A 22,453-nucleotide genomic window follows, 5' to 3' on the forward strand; every position below is an offset into this window, starting at 1 on the left:
CTAAATTACATCAAATACTAATACATCATTCCAATACTAAATTCTAATACATTTTTTTTTATCCCAAATATTACCTGGGACCCAGGGAAGCCCCTAAAATTTTATTAATGATAGTGTAATAATAAAGAATACAAGGGGGGGACATTCCCTCCTTACCCCAAACCAACAGGAAAAATCTCTCACTTAAGACTAACTATGAGCACCCAATAATAGGAACCCCTACAAAGAGAGCGACACACTAAAGAAACCCTCTAATGTCTAAGGACCGGCAGACCTCCCATGTCTTCCCAAATAATACGATGCAGAGCCACCAGAAGATCCTCAACAGCCCAGAAAATAGAGTCTAAAGCCGTGGCACAAGCATGATTAGCAAGCCAATCCGCCGCCCTGTTACTTTCTCGATAGGAGAAAGAGAGTAATGGTTGTAGGGACTCACAGAGACGAATCACCTCCTAAAACCAATACCGGGAAGACCAGATATTGCAGGATTTTCAGGTGATGAAAGATACCGAAGTTGAAGAATCCGAATTTACATGAAAATTTGACAGACCTAAAACCGTACACAATCTCAAGCCATCTGCAAGCGCTCTTAATTCGGCCACCGCATTCGTGCAATCACCATAAAAGTTTGCAAAGGCAGCCATGACACTACCATCACCAAATCTAATGATCCCGCCACCATCCCTTCCCCCCCCCCCCCCCAAAACCTGGATTTCCTTTGCAAGCACCATCCACGTTGAGCTTTAGTGAGTTAAAAGGCGGGCACCAGTAAATTGGCCTAGGAGGGTTGTGTTTAATAGTAGGGGGAGCCAAGCCGAAGCAGGAGAGGATGAGCTGCTCTCTCTGGGAAGGAGCTATTGTGCATTTTACAAAGTAAGAAATTTCTGTGACCCAACTTTTTACCTTTTCAACTATCGTGGCAGCCGTATGCCGGCTCTCCCCATGCCGCCTATTATGCCTTTCCTGCCAAAGCTCCCAAATAATGATGGAAGAAATTAACCCAGAAATATAGCGACACAACCCCTTACTTGCTGCATGGGACTGCCAAAATAAACTTTTGTCCCTAATCTCCTGTGTTGGAACTAAATTCTAATACATCATTCCAATTCTATCGAACAAACGAGCGCCGTGCTAGATCAAAACCTTGAGACCTTGCTTGACTTCTGCCAAAGCAAGTTAGCCTCTATCTGTAACATCATAGTGTTGTTGAAGAATCGCACGTACTCTTCCACACAATACAAAAAAGTGGACTCATCAACAAACTGAAGATACCCTATCTTAGGATATGGATAACGCGGTTGCGATGAGATCGATCCACTGCTACTGGATGGTGGTTGTCGAACTACTATCGGCATGTATGGCTTGGTTGGGACTGTGAATATGTCGTCCACAAAACCTGACCCTGTGCTCCGATTACCTCCATAGTCAAACTCAGATGCAGAGCCTACTGATAATGGATAGCCAAAGTGCAACTGCGACTGCAGCTGCCCAAATTGACCATAGCCACTATATTTGGAACTAGTGCTGTCCTGGCCATAATCATCGTCAAACTGAGGCTGAGATGCACGCCACGGCTCACCAGTATCTATACTCATGCTTCCGAAAGTTTCAAACATGGTTTACCTTGGAATCCTCAAATCTTCTTTAAATCACTGCAATGCTGTTGTAGATCTTGCAAGTTCGATGTTTCCACGAGTATCTCCGCGTAATCCTGTGATTTTCCATCAAAAAATGGGATGAAACACCAGTTTTTGCAACTCTCTGCCGAAATCAGTGAGGTGACCGAGACCAGTTGAGATTTTGATTGGTCTCGATCGAGATAAGTTACTTTTATAACAATGGTTTGGTTTGGTTTCGGTCGAGCTGATGTATCTTTGTCATTTCGTCCCTGGTTTCATTTCGGAGTTGAAAAAAAATGAGATATTTCCGAGATCTCGGCGAGACCTCGTTCCATGGTTATGAATGAATAGATATAAAATTATAAACCACTTAAAAAATCATACATCATACATGGTTCAATGTGTTCAACAATACAACGAATCTTCCCACAACTCAGCAAATCGTGGCTTCCAATGCATTGCACTTCTGCCCAAGTACTTGTTCTGACCTGGTAAGGCAGTGATTGGCAAAAACAAAAAAATGAGGTTTCTCCCGCTTCTCTTTCAAAACTGACAAAATGAACGAAATGGGTCAAAACTTTGACCCCTTTCATTTGAAAAAATTATTTTAATGTAAAAGCATAGTAGTGTTTCGCCCGAAATATCGGTGAAATGAATTATCATCCGAAATTTCGGTGAAACGTCGAATTTCAACCGAAAAATTGACATTTCTATATATCAAATGCATATTTCGTGAAAACTCACGAGATTTCGCACTATGTTGGAACCTTTAGATTGTAAAAAAACATGCCTAAAATGGTTGTTTGGTTTTGAACCTTTGGTTTCTAGTGTAAGTCATACCCTGCTGTTACTTTTTCTAATATAGCCTATTTAACACATAATTTAGTACTGGAACACAAATTCAATTAAAATAACTCAAATATGTATTAGGAATTAAGAAAAACCATTTAATAGTACAGACTTACAAGTAGTGAAGGAAGATTGTACAACTGTTCCTCCGAATCTATGTCAGTACCATGTTAAGTTCTGGAGAGCCTCAAAACTGCTAGAAGATTGTTGCCACTAACAAAACCGTTCCTTCGACTCTATCACAAAAGACGGCTATGTCATGGTATGCCTGAAGAAACGCCTGAAGTCCAATACAACAGTCTAATATGTGTCATCGTCATCTTACTCTAGGTAACCCAACCTAGGATATAGATCATCGGGCTGGGAAGACGATGCAAATTTGGATCCACTACAGCTGCTTGGTGGATTGGACTGATATGGTTGTTGGGGAGCTGGGTATGGGCTATCCACAAAAGACCCACCCTTTAATTGACTCTCGTACACAGTGGGGAATGAAGAAGACGTGTACTGACCATAAACACCATACGTGGCAGCGGAGCCCTCTGTGGAAAATGAGGGTGCACGCCACTGTCCTGGCTGTCCATACCCACCATATATACTACTCTCCTACAGGATTTGGCCTCCAAGTATGCCAGACAAGTTTGTGACATCTATCTATATGCTATCCTCTGCATCTGGTCTGAACCGGCGACACTTGCCTCTCGAGTAGTCTGAATCTATGGGGGCACGTGCACCGTGGTCGGCATCCTGTGAAACAGGTTGGCTCCACTTCCGCCTGGTTGTACTCCTCTTCACCAACAGATGGGGACGGTGTGCTAGTGTGATAACTGAAATGAGACCAGTCAATGTTCTTATCATCCCTACCAGATTGGAAGTCAAAAGGTTAGGGTGTCTGAGTGAACTCAACCTTCTCAAGAAGACATTTGTTAACATCAACACCCATCTGACTTACAATCTCGGGGTCGGGCCTACCACTAAGCTGATCCATTGTGTTACATACTTATATGAATCGAACTAAGAAAATAAGTTAATAGGCTATGGGAGCTGTATTGTCCCGACTGGACTTTGCGGCTGTACGGTCGAAAGTCCCATACTCCCATATGAATCCCTGAAGTTCTTTATTTATGCCCATTTTAAGCATTGGTAAGTTAGACCCAATATCAAATCAAGTAATTATATTGATTATAAATATTTAAAAAAACTATAAGTCTCATCTCACTGTTGCACTTGGATTGTATATTGTATAGATGGATTTGACTCCAGCTTGGCACCTGTTGGCAGAACCGTGGGCTAGAAAGAAAGAATGAGAGAATGGAATGACTTGTTTTCATTGATAGGTAAGCCCCTCTATTTATAATAGAGGGGAAATTACAAAGAGACTAAACTAGGCGATGTGGGACTAAAACCCACATAGCCCACTTATACTTAATAACATAAGAAGAATAAAACTACCCCAAAAAGACCAGAATACCCCCACGGTATTCTGGATTACATATTCCAACACTCCCCCTCAAGCTGGATTATACAAATAAGCAAAGATAGAAGATCTAGTTTGAACTAAAGAAAAAATAACTCCTAATAATGCTAACACTCCCCCTCAAGTTGGCGCATACAAGGTACTAATGCCCAACTTGAACAAAAAAAGAGAAAAAACTAAGGGTTAGCAGAATCCAGCTTGACAGATGAATGCAGCTCCCAAATAAACCTTCAAGAACTTGAAAAATAGATCTTCAAAACCTGGGCAGACTTGATCAGCAAACTTTCACCAATCTTCAACAGCTATCCAGTGATGAATCTCTGACTGATAATCTTGAAGATAAGCAACTAGGGCAGCAAGCAGATGAATCAAAAGATCAAGCAGCAGAAAAAATCAACCCAACTGTAGAACCTCATATAGGCAGGCAATAACCAAACATCTTCAATACTTTAATACTTCAATCTCCCCCCTTACGGCAAATTCAACCCAATAACAAAGTAGATACCCATTGGCATTGGTGAAAACTCTGATCTTCTATGTTTTGCACCAAGTGTTCCTGCAAGTTCTGCTTCTACAATGTCTGTAGGTGTACTGTACATAATCCCCCCCTCACGTGTAGTACACGTGGACATAAGAGATGATGTAAGAGATAGGGCAAAAACATAATATTTCAGAAATTTCCAAGAGGTACTAATGGTAATGGAAAAGGAAGAAAAGGCAAATTAGAGAATACCATTAACTTCCAAAGGGGTTATGGGTATATGCCAAAGGTATGTTTTGGGAGGTGGTGAAGTGAAAAGAGCAATGGGATAATGAACCATGGATAAAAACAATGCAACACAGTAATCTTCAACCTTTTTCAATCGATCAAACTAATTCCAAAACACCAATCTCCAGTGATCAGATCTGAATTATAAAAAAACAGGTCTGGTTTTTAGAAGGGGAAGGCACCATTCTTCAAAAACTTGATCGATCTTCACACAAGGAAGAACGAGTGTGCAAAATTCCAAACTATAAACTCCCACATGCTAAATAGAATTGACGAAGATATATGGACAGCAATGGATGTAAGAAGCTTCAACAAAAAACTTGGATCAGATCTGAATTAGTGAACAAGGCTAGGATCAAGTTCTCAAAGTAAGCCGGATATGAACCAAAAAAGCTTCACATAACTGAATAGGTTCGTAGTTGCAACCAATAACCTTGGAACACACTGTTGTAATCCCAAATAAGCTGATCTCCAGGGTAGTAGATTCGAGTCTTCAACAATGAAAGAAATTTGATCTCCAATAGTAGGATACTCAATCTCAATAATAGGGCAGCAGTAGTCCACATAAAGGCAGCAGTAACATGTCAACCAGTCATGCTTACAGAAGCCAATCAATAGAACTAGCAAGGTAGGTAGTAAAGCTCAATAGAACCAGCAAATATAAGATAATCACTTAGTAGATCCAATAGGTAGTTGAAGCAGCCAGCCACATAAGAACAAGGAAAATAGGTTGATAATTGGAAAAATCGAGCCATAAAAATGAACCTGAATTTTTTCCAAAAATAACTGATGAATGATGCTGAAATATGGGTTGAATACTCCTCTGATATGTATAAGACTCCTCAAAATGTGAGCTTGATAGGAAAACCCTAACCCTAAAATCAATTGTTGTCAGGGTTTTAGAAAACCCTGAAATTAAGATCAATTTAGGGAAAGGGGGCTGTAATTGCTGATGTAGACATGTAATAGATGCTGACCAAGGCTGCTAGAATGGAACCTCCAAGGTGAACAATCAATCTCCAGTAAGAGTGAGATCTGATCTCCAAAGGGGAGAGACTCCAAAAAATCGCAGAAGTAGAGCAGGGCAGCATTATAACACTACACTAGCATAAATGACCTTCTTCAAGCCTTGAACTGATGAAGGAGAGTTCTCTTTTAATGTTAGAACCACCTCCAAAGCACTCGAACAGCAGCAAACATCCCTAGCCCAAATCGATTTTTATCAGAAGAGATCGATTGGGGTAGTGGTCTTCAAAAAACTTGGATAGGTGCAATATTGAGGTCGATTGGTCCTTGAAGTGGGAGTAATCAGCCCTCAAAAAATTAGCAAAAACTGAAACCTGAAAGTCAAGGTTTTTGGCAGGTAACCAAATTAGCAGGTTAAGGAATTTTTGTTGTAGAAACAAATCCAGCCATCAGAAAGGGTCCAAACTTAGGTCGAGTAGGGCTTGTAGTAATAGGGAATCACCCCCAAAAGATCAGCTGCATCTAAAAAAGGAAACACCAAAATCGATTGGAGTCAGGGTTTTGAAAAACCCTAACAAGTTGAGATCGATTAATGTATGATGGCTGGAATTAATTAAAGCTTGGAGAAAAAGGAAATAGGGAATGAGGATAATGGAATAGGGTAGAAAGGGGCTGGAGAAGGGTGCATAGGGAGCTCCAATGGTGGAAGGTCAGCCTTCAATAGCAATAGGAAGTCGATCTCCAAAAAATTCTGGAAAACCCCAAATCACAAAGATGATTCCAGCAGTATTTTACTATAAAAAAATAGATAGAATGGAGGAGGGCAGCAACTAAATCATTGGTCAGGGATTTTACCTCATTAGTGCTGCCCCCTTACAAGGAGGAGAAGAAGAAAACCAGAAAAAGAGAAGCCGAGAGAGATAGAGAAGGAGAGGTCGATTGGAGAGATGGAGTAGGGTTTTTTCTCTTTTCCTAACCGAGATCAGACCAGCTCTGATACCATGTAGAAAACCTAGGACCTGTAACAAATAACCTTATAGAGGAGAAAAGAGAGAAGAAAGAAGAGGAGAAGAGTAGCTGCAAGGGGAGGAGCCGTATGTCTTGAGTTGCTTCCTCCCTCAAGTATCTTATTTATAATAAAACCATTACAATCATAAAAGGAAAAGGAAACTAAACCTAATCTAAAATAGGTAACGAACTTAGACTAGGAAACTGACTCCTAACTCCTAACAATTAAAGACATAAAACAATAAAGGAAACCATAATGGACTCAACCACAATAGGGACACTCCCCCTATCGTGGTACACTTCTCAACAGCACCACCTCTTGCACTACATCTATCTGTTCTTGATTAGTTTGTGCTTGTATTGGTGCTTGATACTGACTATTGAGATAATTGGCTGAAAATAATATAAAGCACTTGTCAATGCTTATGTAGATGTAAATGGAAAGTAATTTTACTTAAGGACTTGGTAGATGAAAATAAAAAGTCATCAGCCTCATATGATGGATGCATAAGTTGCTTCTCCCAATGATTTTGTATAATTTGAAGGTGGCTCCTGCCTCCACGTGGTATCGTTGCCACCACATGGTCCTTCATCATCTGTACTGCAACATACAAGCATGACAAGTTAGGCTTCTCTCAGAGTTGACCATCCTTAAAACCCTTTACCATCAACTCTAGTAATATAACGACCTTCTTCAGGTCATGCCATAACTACTCACTAGATATGCTTGACTAAGCTGCTCTACTTCATGGAGAACCCAACTTCCTCCAACTAGACCACTTCTTTGAAACAAACATGGACCTGAGTCCAATCTTCTTCAGCTCGAAGGTCAAGGCAATGTAGTTCGTGGCGAATCGAATAATGTCGGGCCTCACTAAATCCCCTAACTACACTTGCTCCTCATCAATTGTAGTGCATGTCCGTGGTTGTACACAAATGTGGTCACTTGTCTTACCTTCTTTACCCCACTTCGTACTAAGGACTTCTTCCCCATGTCCTTCAACATGAGATCAATGCAGTAGGTTGCACATGGGATCCAAAACGGTACCTGATGTTCTTCATTAGTCTCTCTCCAGCCTTCTTAAAGTTGTGGCCACTGTTCCTCACCACTTGGACAATGTTTTCTATCCTTGTCTCTTATACTACCTCTTCCAGCAAATTTTATATATCCTTGTCATCCTTCCTCTCCTTGGATGCATCCACTGACTGAAGGAACACAGTCTTACCATCACAATATATCGTGAAGTAGATGATAGATTGTCTAGCGGGTCTAGTCCAACCATCACACATAATTCTCACCCTGTAATTTGCCATGTCCCCTTAAGGGTATACTCCTCAAGCTATTATTTCTGATAGGACAAATGGACATTCATGAGCTTGAATGTAGTGGGCATCTTCACTTCTTCCCCAGCCTTCCCTACAATGCCTTGAGTATTTCTAACTTCGAATTTTCTGGATTTTCATCTAGATAAGAATTTTTGAAAATTGGGCTACTTTTATAGGATGTTTCTTTAAAATGAAAGTGAAATTCATCCTTTGTTTTTTTTTTGTTTCCATTCACTTGGTTCTCTTTCGTTTCATCTATTTTGTCCGTCAGCTGTTTGATCGGGATACTATTACCTAGGTTCCTAAACTTGGAATGGATGGTGGAGCGTAGGTGGCAAGCAGTGGATACGGTGTTTTACCCTTAGATGCTTCTCCAGCTCTCAGAGGAATTGTATGGGAGTCATCCTCGGCATGAATGACCATACTGGGGAATTCGAGAAGTCCCTCCGAGGAAGACTCCCATACAATTCTTGCGAGAGCTAGAGAAGTGTCTATGGTTAACATATTCTGATAGTAGGATCCCTCGGTGGCATGTGCTAGGATATTATGGTAAAAGAATCACTTCGACACAGCATCACCCACTTTACACTTTCAGTCAGACCATACATTCTTTAGCTTTCTCTGTCTACTGCTGAAAACTACATGATTTTTCTCAAGGATGTCAATGACATCCTCATCTATTGAGATTGGGGCTCTCCTCATACTCTGTGATCTTTGGTAGGGAAACTTTGTAAAAAAGATGGAAGTAAGAGGAAAGAGGCACAGCCCAGTAAGTCAGGAGAATCTCAGCTAAATGGGGTCTGCTACATAGATCCTTGTCCTCCAATAGTTCTTGCTTTCTTGTTTGTTCGTTATAATTGGGGACTTTAATGAAGTCTTATCGGCCTCGGAGAAGTTGGGAGGTGCCCCTTATCATCCCTCCCACTCCCCTGTAGCCCATTCCCTACTAGACCTTATGTCCAGTTTCTCTCTTGAAGAGTTAAAAGTTATCAGGCTCTTGTTTTACATGGTCTAATAGACAAAAACCACCTGGGTTGATCAAGGAATGTCTGGACAGGGCTTTTTCATCTCCTGCTTGGATTTCATGTTTCCCCTAGCCTCTCTAAAGAAATTGCCTTCGTTAGGCTCTGACTACGACCCCATTTTACTCCAGTCCTTATGTCTCCCGCCCCTCTTATAGGAAGCTGTTTCACTTCCACGATGCATGGACTCATCACCCTGAGTTCTATTTCACATAATAAAATTAGAAATATTAGTTTACTTTTTGTCTTTTCTTTTTTTTTTTTTTTGTTGTTGGATAGATTAATAGTACTAATAGTATCCTAGTGGGCAAGCCTTTGCGCAACAGTTAAGTTGCGTTATTGCAACCTGTTGGTTGTGGATTCAAAACTTGGAAACAGCCTCTCCTGCAAAGCAGGGGGTAAGGCTGCATGCATTTGCCCCTCCCAGACCCTGCAGTAGCGATAGCCTCATGCACTGGGACACTCTCTTTTTTAACTACTACTAATAGTTTCGGATGTCAATATTGCTCTGAAAGGCATTGGTTGGCCTAGAAAAACATTTCAAGAAATTATGTACTTTCAGATGGTTTCTATTCTTAAATCATATAATATTCTTAATTTGTGTGGTTTTGTCATTTGTGCAGATCCTAGATGAAATGCCTGTCTTTTACAACCTTGGTGTTGTTGAAAAGCGTGAAGTCTTAGTTGTCATCATGCAAATTATACGTAATCTGGATGATGCATCTCTTGTCAAGGCCTGGCAACAAAGTGTTGCTCGAACCAGATTATTTTTCAAGCTCTTGGAGGAGTGCCTCATTCTTTTTGAGGTTTGTATCTTACTGACAATGTCATTTTCCTTTTAGGCTGGTTAACATAAAATTCAAAGTAGAGTTTTACTTTTTAATGGAAAAAAAAGTAGAGTTTCACTTCCTAGGCATGCCCTTATGTTTTATTGTCATGACCCTAGGTTGCCTTGGTTTTCTTTTATAAACTGATGCTGGTATTCTGGAACTTATTGTTGTTTTAACTTTCAATCATACAAGGTAGAGTCAGATTATTATATTGTTTTATGGTATACAATCCATACTGAATGTCTTGTATACCTGTTGTAGCATGCACTCAGTCCATTCTTGGGTACAATATGATCGAATATGTACCAACTACCAAGTTGATGTTCCTAAATATCCAATCTAAACCCTGGTGTCCAGTTCTGCAGCACAGATGGATTTGAGAAATTACCTTCAACTATAACCTAAAAGAACTTTACATAACTTTTAATAAATCAATGACCATAGTTAATAGTATACGTGAATTATAAACTCCACTTGTTAAAGTTATTCTATTAAAGTAATTTATAGGATTGATGTATATAAAGGTACCATCATCTATTGTTCTTTGATTAACAGTCAGATCTACAATGGATGGCGTAGACATATTTGGGTTCGATTTAGTTAATGTTTTGGCCTTACTCATTTCTTTAGTAAAAGCATGTTTTGGCCTTGATCTCTGTTGTTTTGGGTTGATTAAACCTAGATATTAATGTTGTATCTTCTGGTTTTACAGCACAGGAAACCAGCTGATAGTACACTTATGGGCTGCAGTTCACGAAGTCCTGAGGGAGAAGGTCCTATTTCCCCGAAGTACAGTGATAGGCTCTCCCCTGCAATGAACAACTATCTTTCTGAGGCATCTCGGCAAGAAGTCAGAGTATGTTTGCCTTTTCTAATTGTTCATCTGCATCAAAACATATAGTTATATGCAAATTATTAATTTATGCTATGATAATTTGGATGTCATATTTAATGCTTTAACCATTGTTTGCTTTATGGAATGAGCTGTACCTTTGTTCATGAATGATATTAGTGAAACATTCTTTTTGGTGTCTAAGGCCGTCCTGGGTCCAGGCTCACCACAACACCCCCCCCCCCCCAAAAAAAATTAAAATAAACAAACTTTCTGGTGCCCTAATAAATGTCTGATCTTCTATATTGCAGCCTCAGGGAACCCCCGAAAATGGTTATTTGTGGCAGAGAGTCAGTCCCCAGTTAAGCTCCCCGAGCCAGCCATATTCCTTGAGAGAAGCTCTAGCTCAGGCACAGTCTTCTAGGATTGGAGCTTCGTCACGAGCATTAAGAGAGTCCCTGCACCCAGTATTGAGACAAAAACTGGTATGCTTAACCTGCATCTTTCATATAAAAGAATTTCCATTTTCAGGTTCATGAAGCTGAAACAGTGACACACAACCCTTTGAATACAGGAACTTTGGGAAGAAAACTTAAGTGCTGCTGTTAGTCTCCTCGTTTTGGAGATAACTGAGAAATTTTCTACAGCTGCAGCATCTCATAGCATTGCTACCGATTATGGAAATTTGGATTGTATCACTTCCATATTTATGAGCTTCTTCTTACGAAGTCAGCCACTGGCTTTTTGGAAGGCTTTGTTTCCTGTGTTCAACAGTGTATTCAATCTCCATGGAGCAACATTAATGGCAAGGGAGAACGACCGCTTCCTAAAGCAGATTGCTTTCCATCTTCTCCGGCTTGCGGTCTATCGAAATGATAATATCAGGAGACAGGCAGTCATTGGACTGCAAATACTCGTGAGGGTAAGTTCTTTATGTTCAAAAAATGTCTGATATACTGATTATGTTTTCTTGACCTCAAATCCGTGTGTTTGCAGAGTTCTTTCTGTTACTTTATGCAGACAAGTAGGTTGCGGGTAATGTTGACAATTACCTTGTCGGAGTTGATGTCTGATGTACAAGTGACTCAGATGAAGTCTGATGGATCACTTGAAGAGAGTGGCGAGGCTCGGCGTCTGGGGAAATCATTGCAAGAGATGGCACATGAAGCAAGTAGCCTTTGCATATTAAAAGAGTGTGGGCTTCCAGAGAATGCTCTAATTGCAATTCCTGATGGTTTTACAGTGAACCGGTGGTCCTGGGCAGATGTGAAATATCTATCTGACAGCCTTCTTCAGGCCCTTGATGCTGGCCTAGAGCACGCCCTCTTAGTAAGTGCTGACACTTTGTACAGAAATTTCGATCCTTTTCCAATCCCTCATAATTTGGGAAAAATGTTGATTTACCACATCCTCATCTTGCAGACCCCTGTAATGACCGTGGACCGTTATGCTGCGGCCGAAAGCTTCTATCGACTTGCAATGGCATATGCGCCTGTCCCAGATCTTCATATAATGTGGTTACTGCATTTATGTGATGCACATCAAGAGATGCAGGCATGGGCTGAAGCTGCACAGTGCGCTGTTGCTGTAGCTGGTGTGATTATGCAGGTAAGTATTCTTGATATGTGTTGCTTTATCTTGCACAACCCATGTAACTTGCATGTGATGCATCTTGGTTGTCAGATTTGTTCCATGTTCTGCAACATGCAAGTATGTACGTAAGGTAAGAGAATAATCTATTTGTTGCTTTATCTTGCACAACCCATGTAAATTGCATGTGATGCATCTTGGTTGGTAGATTTGTTCTATGTCCTGCAACATGCAAGTATGGACATAAGGTAAGAGAATAATCTGTGGAACCTGAACTCAGCTATACAAAACTAAATATGGGACATACGGAGTTGAAACTAGAGACGTAAATCCTTCCAGAATCGGGGCTCTTATTAAACTTTGGGGTGGTAGCATGATTGGGGACTTTCCCTGGCCCAGTTTGAGAAGGCAGTCGTACAGAAATTATGGCTTTAAATGGAGTGTTGACCTGCTGATTAACATGGAATGTGTTCATGCAATAATGAGGGTTTCTTAGCGAATATCGGCTGGACAAAGCATGCCACAGAAGAGCCCTGGCATTGTGCCCATTTGGTTAGATCTATCCAGCATCTTTTATCATGGTTGAATTTCTTTTCTTATGGAAACTGAATAAGTGCCAATGAGATGGTTGTAAGTTGGCAAACAGGGGGTGGTCAGACCCAACCTATGCTGGGGGAATGCTATACCTTCGTGAACTGTAGTGGATTTTGCATGGGCAGAAAGTGCTCTTTTTTAATTCTTTTTTGGAAGCAAAAAAAAAAATTAATGCCTACAGTAGAAGGGTAATCAGTTATTTCTTTCATCGGCTGAAAAATGGATTCTAAATTCTATCGTTCCTCCAAAACCTCTTCAAAAAACTGAAGTCGAGGAAATCATACAAGATGAAGCTGGAAATGTTGAAATCACTTTTTCTAGGCCAATTAAGAAAAGCTTTCCTATCAGATCTACATCTTCTAGATTCTTTAGCGCTCTGTCAAATCAATCCATTTCACCCTCTCGGGCTTCTTGCTCCTCAATTTCCCATAGCTATCATAAAAAAAGGAGAATAGTTAGACCTTCTTCAGTTAGACATACCCAAAAATCTATGCCATCATAGGTTGAACAACCTGTTTATGAATATAACATAGAACTCCCAGAATCATCTAATAGAACTGAATCTGATCCAGATCAGCCTTCTTCTCCCACCCTTACTGATATGGATGCTACCATATTTATGGTTCATGGAGATAAACCATTTAAAATCAATAAAAAATTACTATTTAATGAATTTCAATCAGACGAAATTCTACAAAAAGAAAAAACTTTTTCTCCCAGTATGATTTCCCAGCTCGACAAGAATTCCATAATGAATGGACAAATTACATGGAAAAAAATAGAATAAATATTCCTTTCTTTACTTGGTTTCAAATTCAGGAAATACAAATAAATGCTACTAATGAAATTACAAAAATATACACAACCAAAGATAATAAGCAAATCTCTTCCATTCATCCTCCACCAGAAGGCCTGAATATGCAAGGAACTAAGGCAGCTCCTTTCAAATCAGCACTTCCAATTACCAATGCCCCCGTTTCAGAAAGTCAACTAAATCAAGCAATAGAGCAAAACAACTATACTAATCTTCACCTTCTGTCTCTTGGACGACAGACTTCGCGTATAGAAGATATAGTCAATTCTCAGCTAGCAAAAGAGAAGACAATCATAACTCAATCCTCCGAAAAACCCTCTTCCTCAAAGCCGCCTCCTAAAATAAAACCAGTTCTATTTAAACCTCCTCCAACCATATCTGCACTCACCAAGAATAGTGATACTTTTCTCGATACGCTTGTCTCAAAACTTGCTACGCTCTCCCTTAGTACCCCTACTGATAAAGGAATTAGTACTTTATCTAAGGATGATACAGACATAGAAAGCAATATTTCTGAAATCGAAGCAGAATTTCAGGAGAACAACCATGATACGTTCCAAATAAATAAAGCATATTTTGATAATAACTATAAAGGTTTTAAAAGAACCATGCCTGTTGCACCTACCAATATATACTACCCTAGACCATCCCCTGTTGATACTCAGTTCGAAATGGACGACATTCACTGGGAATCCTCTGGAACTTCCATTGTCGAATGGAATATCGACGGACTTTCTGAGTATGCAATTGTTGGCATATTTCAAAAAATGACCATGTATGCTACTGCTGTAAAAGTACATGCTTCTGATACCGCCAATGAAAACATAACCAATATGATTATAACTGGTTTCTCTGGTCAGCTGCGAGGTTAGTGGGATAGTTATCTATCCGAATCAGCTAAACAACAAATCCTAAGCAGTACCAAAACTGTTACCAAAATGGTAACAATACCAGGAGAGAATAACACTGTCATACAACAAGCACAGTATGAAGAACAAAATGATAGTGTAAACACTCTAGTCTATACTCTTATAACCCATTTTGTCGGACAGACTGAAATATTAAGAGACAAGACAAGAGAACAATTAATGAATCTATATTGCCCATCTATGTCACATTTTAGATGGTATAAAGATATATTTCTCACCAAAGTCTTCCAACGAGATGACTGTAACTCTGAATTCTGGAAAGAAAAATTTATTTCTAGATTACCTCCGCTCTTAGCAGAGATGATTAGAGTTCGTTTGAAAAATAAAAATATGGGACAGATACCTCTGGCCGATTATACCTATGGAGAACTTGTTTCCAAAATACAAGAAGAATGTCTTCAAATTTGCACAGACCTTTAACCAAAAAGACAGCTCGAACGAGAGCGTCAAATAGGAAGCAAGGAATTAGGAGATTTCTGTGAACAATTTGGCTACGGGAAACTCAAAATTCCTGGACGCCCAAAGCGCCCAAATAAAAGTCAACCCTATAAATCATATAAAAAACCATTCCGACCAAGGCATCAAAGAAATGTCAAATATAATAAATATTTCCCTAATACCAATAAGAATGATACTATTGTTCAAAATAAACCAAAACAATTCTATAAAAATCCCCCGCGGACTAATAAACCCCCTGTCTGCTATAAATGTGGAAAGATTGGTCATTTTAAAAATCAATGTCGAGTAAAAGCAAAGATCAATGCTTTTAGGGATGTAAATGGATCGGATTCGGCTCGGATAGTGCTATATCCACATCCGCATCCGATTAGCTTTCGGACGGATTCGGATAGTGCTAAACGGATACGGACACGGATTCGGATCGGATATTTTGTCCGTTTACATGTAAATATAGCTTTTCGGATAGCTATAGCCTAGCCGTATCCGCATCCGTTTAGCTTTCGGACGGATTCGAATAGTGCTAAACGGATACGAACACGGATACAGAAGCGGATTTCGGCTATTCATTTACACCCCTAAATGCTTTAGAACTCGATGATAACTTGAAACAAAATCTATGCAATATACTCCTCAATACCTTTGAATCAGAAAATGAGAATTCTGATCACGAAATTAATCAGCTTGGTCACGATGAAGAATTATTTATGTCAGCTGATTCCAGCTCTGAATCTGATTGTCAGTGCAATCCATCTAAGGCTTCTCTCCACATGGATGGATTAAGTATCAACACATTAACAACAGAACAAGACTAGTTTATCAAAACTATTGATCAAATCACTGATCCCCGGGTCAAAACAAAAATGTTAACTAATTATATAAATCTCATAAAATCTCAGCAAACTAATAAATCCAATAAATCTAAACTTCCTGAAAAAATTGATGAATATAATTTTAAAAACATTATAAAAAGAGTTCAAAATACTCAAATAAAGCCTACTTCTTCCAATGAATCATCTATAGCTGATCTTCGCAATGAGTTAAAGGACTTAAAAACTGAAGTTGTTTCCCTAAAACAACGAGTTCAGGTCCTTGAACTTACTGCCCAGCAGTACCTCGACACTCCTGAGGCTGAAGAAGAAGTGTTTCATAATATGTTCGCCGGCGAAGGGCAACTTTCTGAAGGGCAATCCTCCCAAAGCATTCGCTCGGTCCATATTATCACCTCTCTGCGATGGTATGTTTTAATAAATATAGTAGTCCATCGTGAATATACTTTTAGGGCCTTAGCATTAGTCGACTCTGGGGCAGATTTGAACTGTCTATAGGAAGGTACCTTCACAATACTTTGAAAAAACCACTCAGAGGATGACTACTGCAAGTGGATCTAAGATGAATGTTAATTATAAACTCTCTAATACCATCATTTGTAATGATGGAATATGCTTAGATACACCTTTCCTTATGATTAAAGAACTCTCATCCATGGTGCTGTTAGGAACACCGTTTCTTCAAAAAATATATCCCTTTATAGTTGATCACAGAGGGATCCACACTACCATACACAATCAACAAATCATATTCGCATTTGCAGATAAGCCAAAAGAACATGCTATAAATTCTTTACAAAGACAAATCAAATACAAAGAGAAATTTATTAATACCCTTCATTCTGAAATAAAACAAAAAACCATAAAAGAAAAACTTGAGAACCCTCAATTACAAGTCTCCATAAAAAATTTTCAGCATAAACTTGAAAATGAAATCTGTGCAGAAGTCCCCAATGCTTTTTGGAACCGAAAATCTCATATAGTAACCCTACCATATGAAGATAATTTTTCAGATCGTTTAATACCCATAAAAGCTCGAGCCGCTCAGATGCCAACATCTCAGTGAGAGATATGTCAAAAGGAAATCAATGACCTTCTCGCTAAAGGGCTAATTCGCCCTAGCAAATCCCCTTGGAGCTGTACAGCCTTTTATGTCGAAAATAATGCTGAAATAGAACGCGGAGCACCACGCCTCGTAATCAATTATAAACCATTAAATAAAGTCCTTAAATGGATTAGGTATCCTATACCAAATAAACGAGATCTTCTAAATCGACTCCATGCATCATACATATTTTCAAAATTTGATATGAAATCTAGATATTGGCAAATTCAGATTGCTGAAAAAGACAAATATAAGACTGCATTTGTTGTTCCTTTCGGTCAGTATGAATGGAATGTCATGCCGTTTGGGTTAAAAAATGCACCTTCTGAATATCAAAATATAATGAATCAAATTTTTAATCCTTACTCCAGTTTCATAATAGTTTATATTGATGATGTCAGGAAGCATCTTAATATTTTCTTAAAGATTGTCATAAACGCAGGATTAGTGGTTTCAGCTAAAAAGGTAAAACTTTTTCAAACCCGTATAAGATTCCTTGGCCATTATATTTCCTTTGGATCTATTCTCCCTATAGAGCGTGCAATTCAATTCGCTGATAAATTTCCAGATGAGTTGACTGACAAAACTCAACTACAACGGTTCCTTGGAAGCCTGAACCATATATTAGACTTTTATAAAGACCTAGCCAAAGATGCCAAGCCTCTTTCCCTTCGGCTTCAAAAGAACCCTGTTCCCTGGACGGTTGACCAGACTACGGCAGTCCTACGGATTAAGCTCAAAGCTAAAGAAATCCCCTGCTTATCTTTAGCCCAACCTGATCTATATAAGATAGTTGAATCAAATGCATCTGACATCGGATATGGAGGAATTCTTAAACAAAGACTTCCTTCAGGCAAAGAACAATTAGTAAGATTTACTTCTGAAACGTGGAACTCAGCTCAGCAAAAATATTCCACTATAAAGAAGGAAATTTTATCTCTTGTTCATTGTATTACTAAATTTGAGAGTGACCTGCTCAATAAAAAATTCTTGGTACGTATAGATTGTAAAGCAGCTAAAGATGTTCTTGAAAAGGACGTTAAAATTCTTGCTGCTAAACAAATATTTGCTAGGTGGCAATCTTTACTCTCCATATTTGATTTTGATATTGAATATATTTCGGGAGAAAAGAACTCTACCTGATTTTTTAACTCGTGAGTTTTTGCAGGGACAAAAATAAGCAACTTGTGCTAGCCTTTTCAGGTATCCTTCCTACCCCTGATAAAAAAGGTCTCCTTCCTACCCGGCTACCCCTGATAAAGGCAAATCAAAGGCCATCCAAGAATCACCATCTCCTCTCTCTTCCAAAACCCCTCCTTCTTACCCAAAACACCAGTTTACTGAAACAGCCACCATTCATCTTTACCCCATAGAGGAATACCATGTTCATCATAATCTAACCCCATCCCAAGTTGCCGCAGCATATTTCATTGATCAACCTATCCATGGAATAAAATCTATTGAGTTTTATGAACAAATTCTTATCGAAACCGGTTGTGTCAATATTACTCGTACCTTCTCTGATGCCGCCAATACCACTAAGGCATACTCCAAATTTTCTATATTAAATATAAAATCTTTTAATGACTAGGGTACCGATATATCCACCGAAAGATCATTTCTAGATTCTTCTACAATATCCTATACAACATATACCTACTTTGATTATAGCAAAGCATGGGAATAGGTACTCATATACCAAAATATATACGGAACACATTCTTGGTATATCTAGTTCCGCGTGCAATACTCTATATCTCATATACCAAGTTGGTTCAAAATTTGGTTCTATATATGGGGTCCGACGAATTCGGACTTCTTTCCTTTCCCCCTCAAAGAATCCATACTTAAATTCAAAAAATATAATTCTTCTCTTGATCCTCGTGATATCACTATACAATTTCTCATCCTTTATGAAATACCATGGATCATGAAGTGGAAATACACTATACTCCCCGATGATTATCAAGCATGGGGCTACATTCCAACTCTTTATTGCCAAGTTTACATCAAATGGTGGGATAAATTTAATATCTCTCGACTCGCTCCTGGCAAAATCCCACTTAAAAGAGGAATATATTCTGACGCATCCTCTTTCGGAGAAAGCTCTAGCTCTACCCCTCAGCAACCTGACGATCTTGCCTCCACTATTGCATCAATTCGCAAAGCAAATCCTAATTGGACCCTTGAGCAGATTCGTCAAAAAATCCTTGATGTTTTTTTACCGGAAGACGACAAAATGTCTACCTCGGAAGAAACAGTGGATCTTGCCCGTGATTCAGAAGATACCTTTCAGTTTGCACAAAGACAAGAATCTCCACATATTTATTCCACATCATCCCTCGGCATAATTTTGCATTTGACAAAAGAGGAAAACAGGGTCCCTTAGACCTGTAGAATGCCTCGTCAGATGTAGAATTATTGCTTCCACCAATAAAGTTTAAATATCTTTCCAAAAAAGGCACTGCGTCAGTGGATCTTATCTGTAGCCTAAGGTGTCGGTGGATCTTATCTGAAGCAAAAGGTGTCGGTGGATTTCACTAGCTTTGAAGTCTGCGGATTTGAAGACCCCTGAAGTCCGAAAATCAAGCCTATATAAGACACGGCTGGCAAGAACAAGATCATCGATAGAAGAAGTTTTAATTTTCCTTTCTGCAAGTGTGTTCTGCTTTGTATTCCCCTTGAGTGCTTTAGTGAGTTGTGCTTTAGTAAGTTGTGTTCTAGTGAGTTGTGCTTTAGTGAGTTGTAAATCTATATGAAATCTCAAGAGATCTCTGATATTATCTCTGAGATTTACGACCAATTCTCTAGCTCTATATTATTCAACGACCAGTTCACTATCGGCTACCCAGAGTGCTTGTGGTCGGCTTGTTATTGTCTGTCTCCTCATTCAGACAAGTGCTGTAAGATACATATGTAAGTTTAATCTTTATTTCGTACATTTTATTAATGTTATGTGTGCAAGAATTAAAGTTTGATCTACAACTAATCGAAGAAGATATTCATTTTACATCTATTAATATAGATAGATTGTTTGCTTTATATGCTCGTTCTCGTCCTTCTGATGCTATAAGCATTCTATTATATGCTATTGATTGGCAAATAGATTTGCAATTGTTATTTAAAGAAAGAAGGATAACACTGAAGATCAATCTGCTACTTTTATGAGACTTCATATACTTAAACGCATCAAACTTCTTGAACAAGCTATAGCCTTAGAAAAAGAAGATATAAAATATATTCAGGCTAATATCTATGATATAGAAAAGAATATTGAAACCCTTAATAGACAATTAAATCATCTTCAAAAGCAGGGTTTACCATTTTCTTCTACTTTTAATACTGAGCTATCTCGACAACGTGATAGGTTAGTATTCAACCATATATTTCTTGAAGCTCGTTTTGAGACACTTCAAGATTTTGAATATGAACTCAACTATTTAAGACTCGGGTAAGTAGTAGATCTTGGGAAAACTTCTGGTATCATATATATATATCCTAGTGTGTATGTGTGTGTGTTTTTTTTTGTTGTTGTAACATGGGTTCAGGGGTAATATCGTCCTTGTACCTATAGTGTCTAGGTTCGTTATGCACATGTTAAATGTGCTAGTTGAGTGTTAAGCAAGTTTTCCATATTTGTAATATTCTAAGATTATAAATAAAGGCATGGCCTCTGTCTCATTGACAAGCCAGTATTCACGGAATTCTACATGGTATCAGAGCCAAAAATATTCCGGGGATATGGGGAATTGAATTTTTTTTCATTTTTTCTCTCTCTCTCTCTTCTCCATCGTGATTCTGCCCTAAGGCAGCCACCTACCGCAGCTCCTCCACCACCTCCCACAGCCCCTCAACCACCTCCGCCAGCCACTCCACCACCCTTCCGCCACTTTACCCAGTCCGCAGGCCTCTCGCCCTTCTTTTTTTCTCTCGCGAGGGGCTTTCCCCTTCCTTGTCGTTCCTTTTTACCCACCCTTGGTGGTGAATTGACTCCCACCGAGGGTTTTTTTTATCTTCCCTCCTTATGTTCTGAATTTTTGGGGACTCTATTTCATAATTTTTTTTAACTAGCCACTATGCCTGACAATTCAGAGATCACCTCTGCTTCCTCTGGTTCCAATGGTTTGTCGCAACATGACTTTGTTCCATTTCCGGTGAACACCATCAAGCTGAATGGCAGCAATTATCTTATGTGGTCTCGTTCCTATTTATTTGCTATTGGTTTCCGTGGGCTATCTGGCTACTTCACGGGTACTACGGTCAGGCCTACTGAGGCTGGTTCTACACAAGATCGTTGGATGAATTTTAATTTCTTAGTCATGTTGTATCTCATTAATTCCATGGACCAAGATATTGTTGGGCATTATCTTCTTCTTGATTCGGCTGCAAAGATATGGAAAACAACCAAAGATACTTATTCTCAGGTTGGGAATGCTGCCCAATGCTATGAACTCCGTCAGAAAAGCCACTCTACCAAACAGATGGAGTTAACCCTTTCTCAGTATTACAATACCATGTGTATGATGTGGCAGCAGTTGGATTTTCTGGGCACCTTCACTTCAACCACTGATGTTGACGCTACGGCCTACTGCAAGTGGGAGGATGGTTTACGCGTCTTTGATTTCTTGGCCAGACTGAATATTGAGTTTGATCATATCCAGGCCAATATTTTGAATCAGGATCCTCTCCCAACTCTTGAACAGGCCTATGCGATTCTTTCGGCTGAGGACAGTTGACGTACAACCATGGTTCATCCTGTTACTTAGAAGCGCTCGGCTCTTATTTCTGGTTCGCAATCTTCCCGCGGGGGCTCTTCCCGTTCTGCTACTATTGATCGGCCATCTAGTGATCGCCCTCCCATTAAATGCGATCATTGTGGCAAAGAATGGCATACAAAGGACCGATGGTGGAAGCTTCATGGTCACCCTGCCGATACTCGCGGGCGTGGGAGGGGTGGTTCCAATCGGCCCAATAGCACCCATGCTCATCAGGCAACTACTGAGGATCAGCCTGATCTTTCCCAAGTTATGGCGGATTTGCAAAATTTACGGGATATGGTGAATCGCTTGGACACATCTTCTTTGGCATCTGTATCTCCTTCCATGGCTGCCTTGGCTCTGTCTCTGCCTACCAATCCCAATACACCTTCCACAGGTATTTCATTTGATGGGAACTGCACCTCGGTCATGCCCGATTTTTGGGTAATTGACTCAGGGGCAACCGACCATACGACCGGTTCTTCCTCTTTTTATTCCACATATTTTCCTCTATTTGGTTATAGTAAGGTTCGTGTTGCTGATAGGTCTCTTTCTCCTATCTCGGGAAAGGGATCTGTGCAGTACTCTTCCTCTCTTAGCCTTTCATCTGTGTTACATGTTCCAAAATTCACTACTAATGTGCTTTCCATTAGTAGTATAACTAAGGATTTAAACTGCAA

The 22,453-nt window shown here is 39.5% G+C and overlaps 1 protein-coding gene across 1 annotated transcript in view; it reads left to right on the forward strand.

Annotated features, from left to right (window-relative positions):
• Positions 1–22,453, forward strand: part of LOC122644266 (guanine nucleotide exchange factor SPIKE 1) — a 164,774-nt gene that overhangs the window by 127,501 nt on the left and 14,820 nt on the right. Inside the window, exons 24-29 of the mRNA XM_043837907.1 lie at positions 9,660–9,842; positions 10,579–10,722; positions 11,010–11,183; positions 11,273–11,620; positions 11,695–12,027; positions 12,121–12,306. Of these exons, the coding sequence (XP_043693842.1) occupies positions 9,660–9,842; positions 10,579–10,722; positions 11,010–11,183; positions 11,273–11,620; positions 11,695–12,027; positions 12,121–12,306 (1,368 nt within the window). The remainder of the gene's footprint in view (positions 1–9,659; positions 9,843–10,578; positions 10,723–11,009; positions 11,184–11,272; positions 11,621–11,694; positions 12,028–12,120; positions 12,307–22,453) is intronic.

The sequence above is a fragment of the Telopea speciosissima genome, chromosome 10, assembly GCF_018873765.1.
Source record: "Telopea speciosissima isolate NSW1024214 ecotype Mountain lineage chromosome 10, Tspe_v1, whole genome shotgun sequence".
In the NCBI taxonomy this organism is placed as follows: Eukaryota; Viridiplantae; Streptophyta; class Magnoliopsida; order Proteales; family Proteaceae; genus Telopea; species Telopea speciosissima.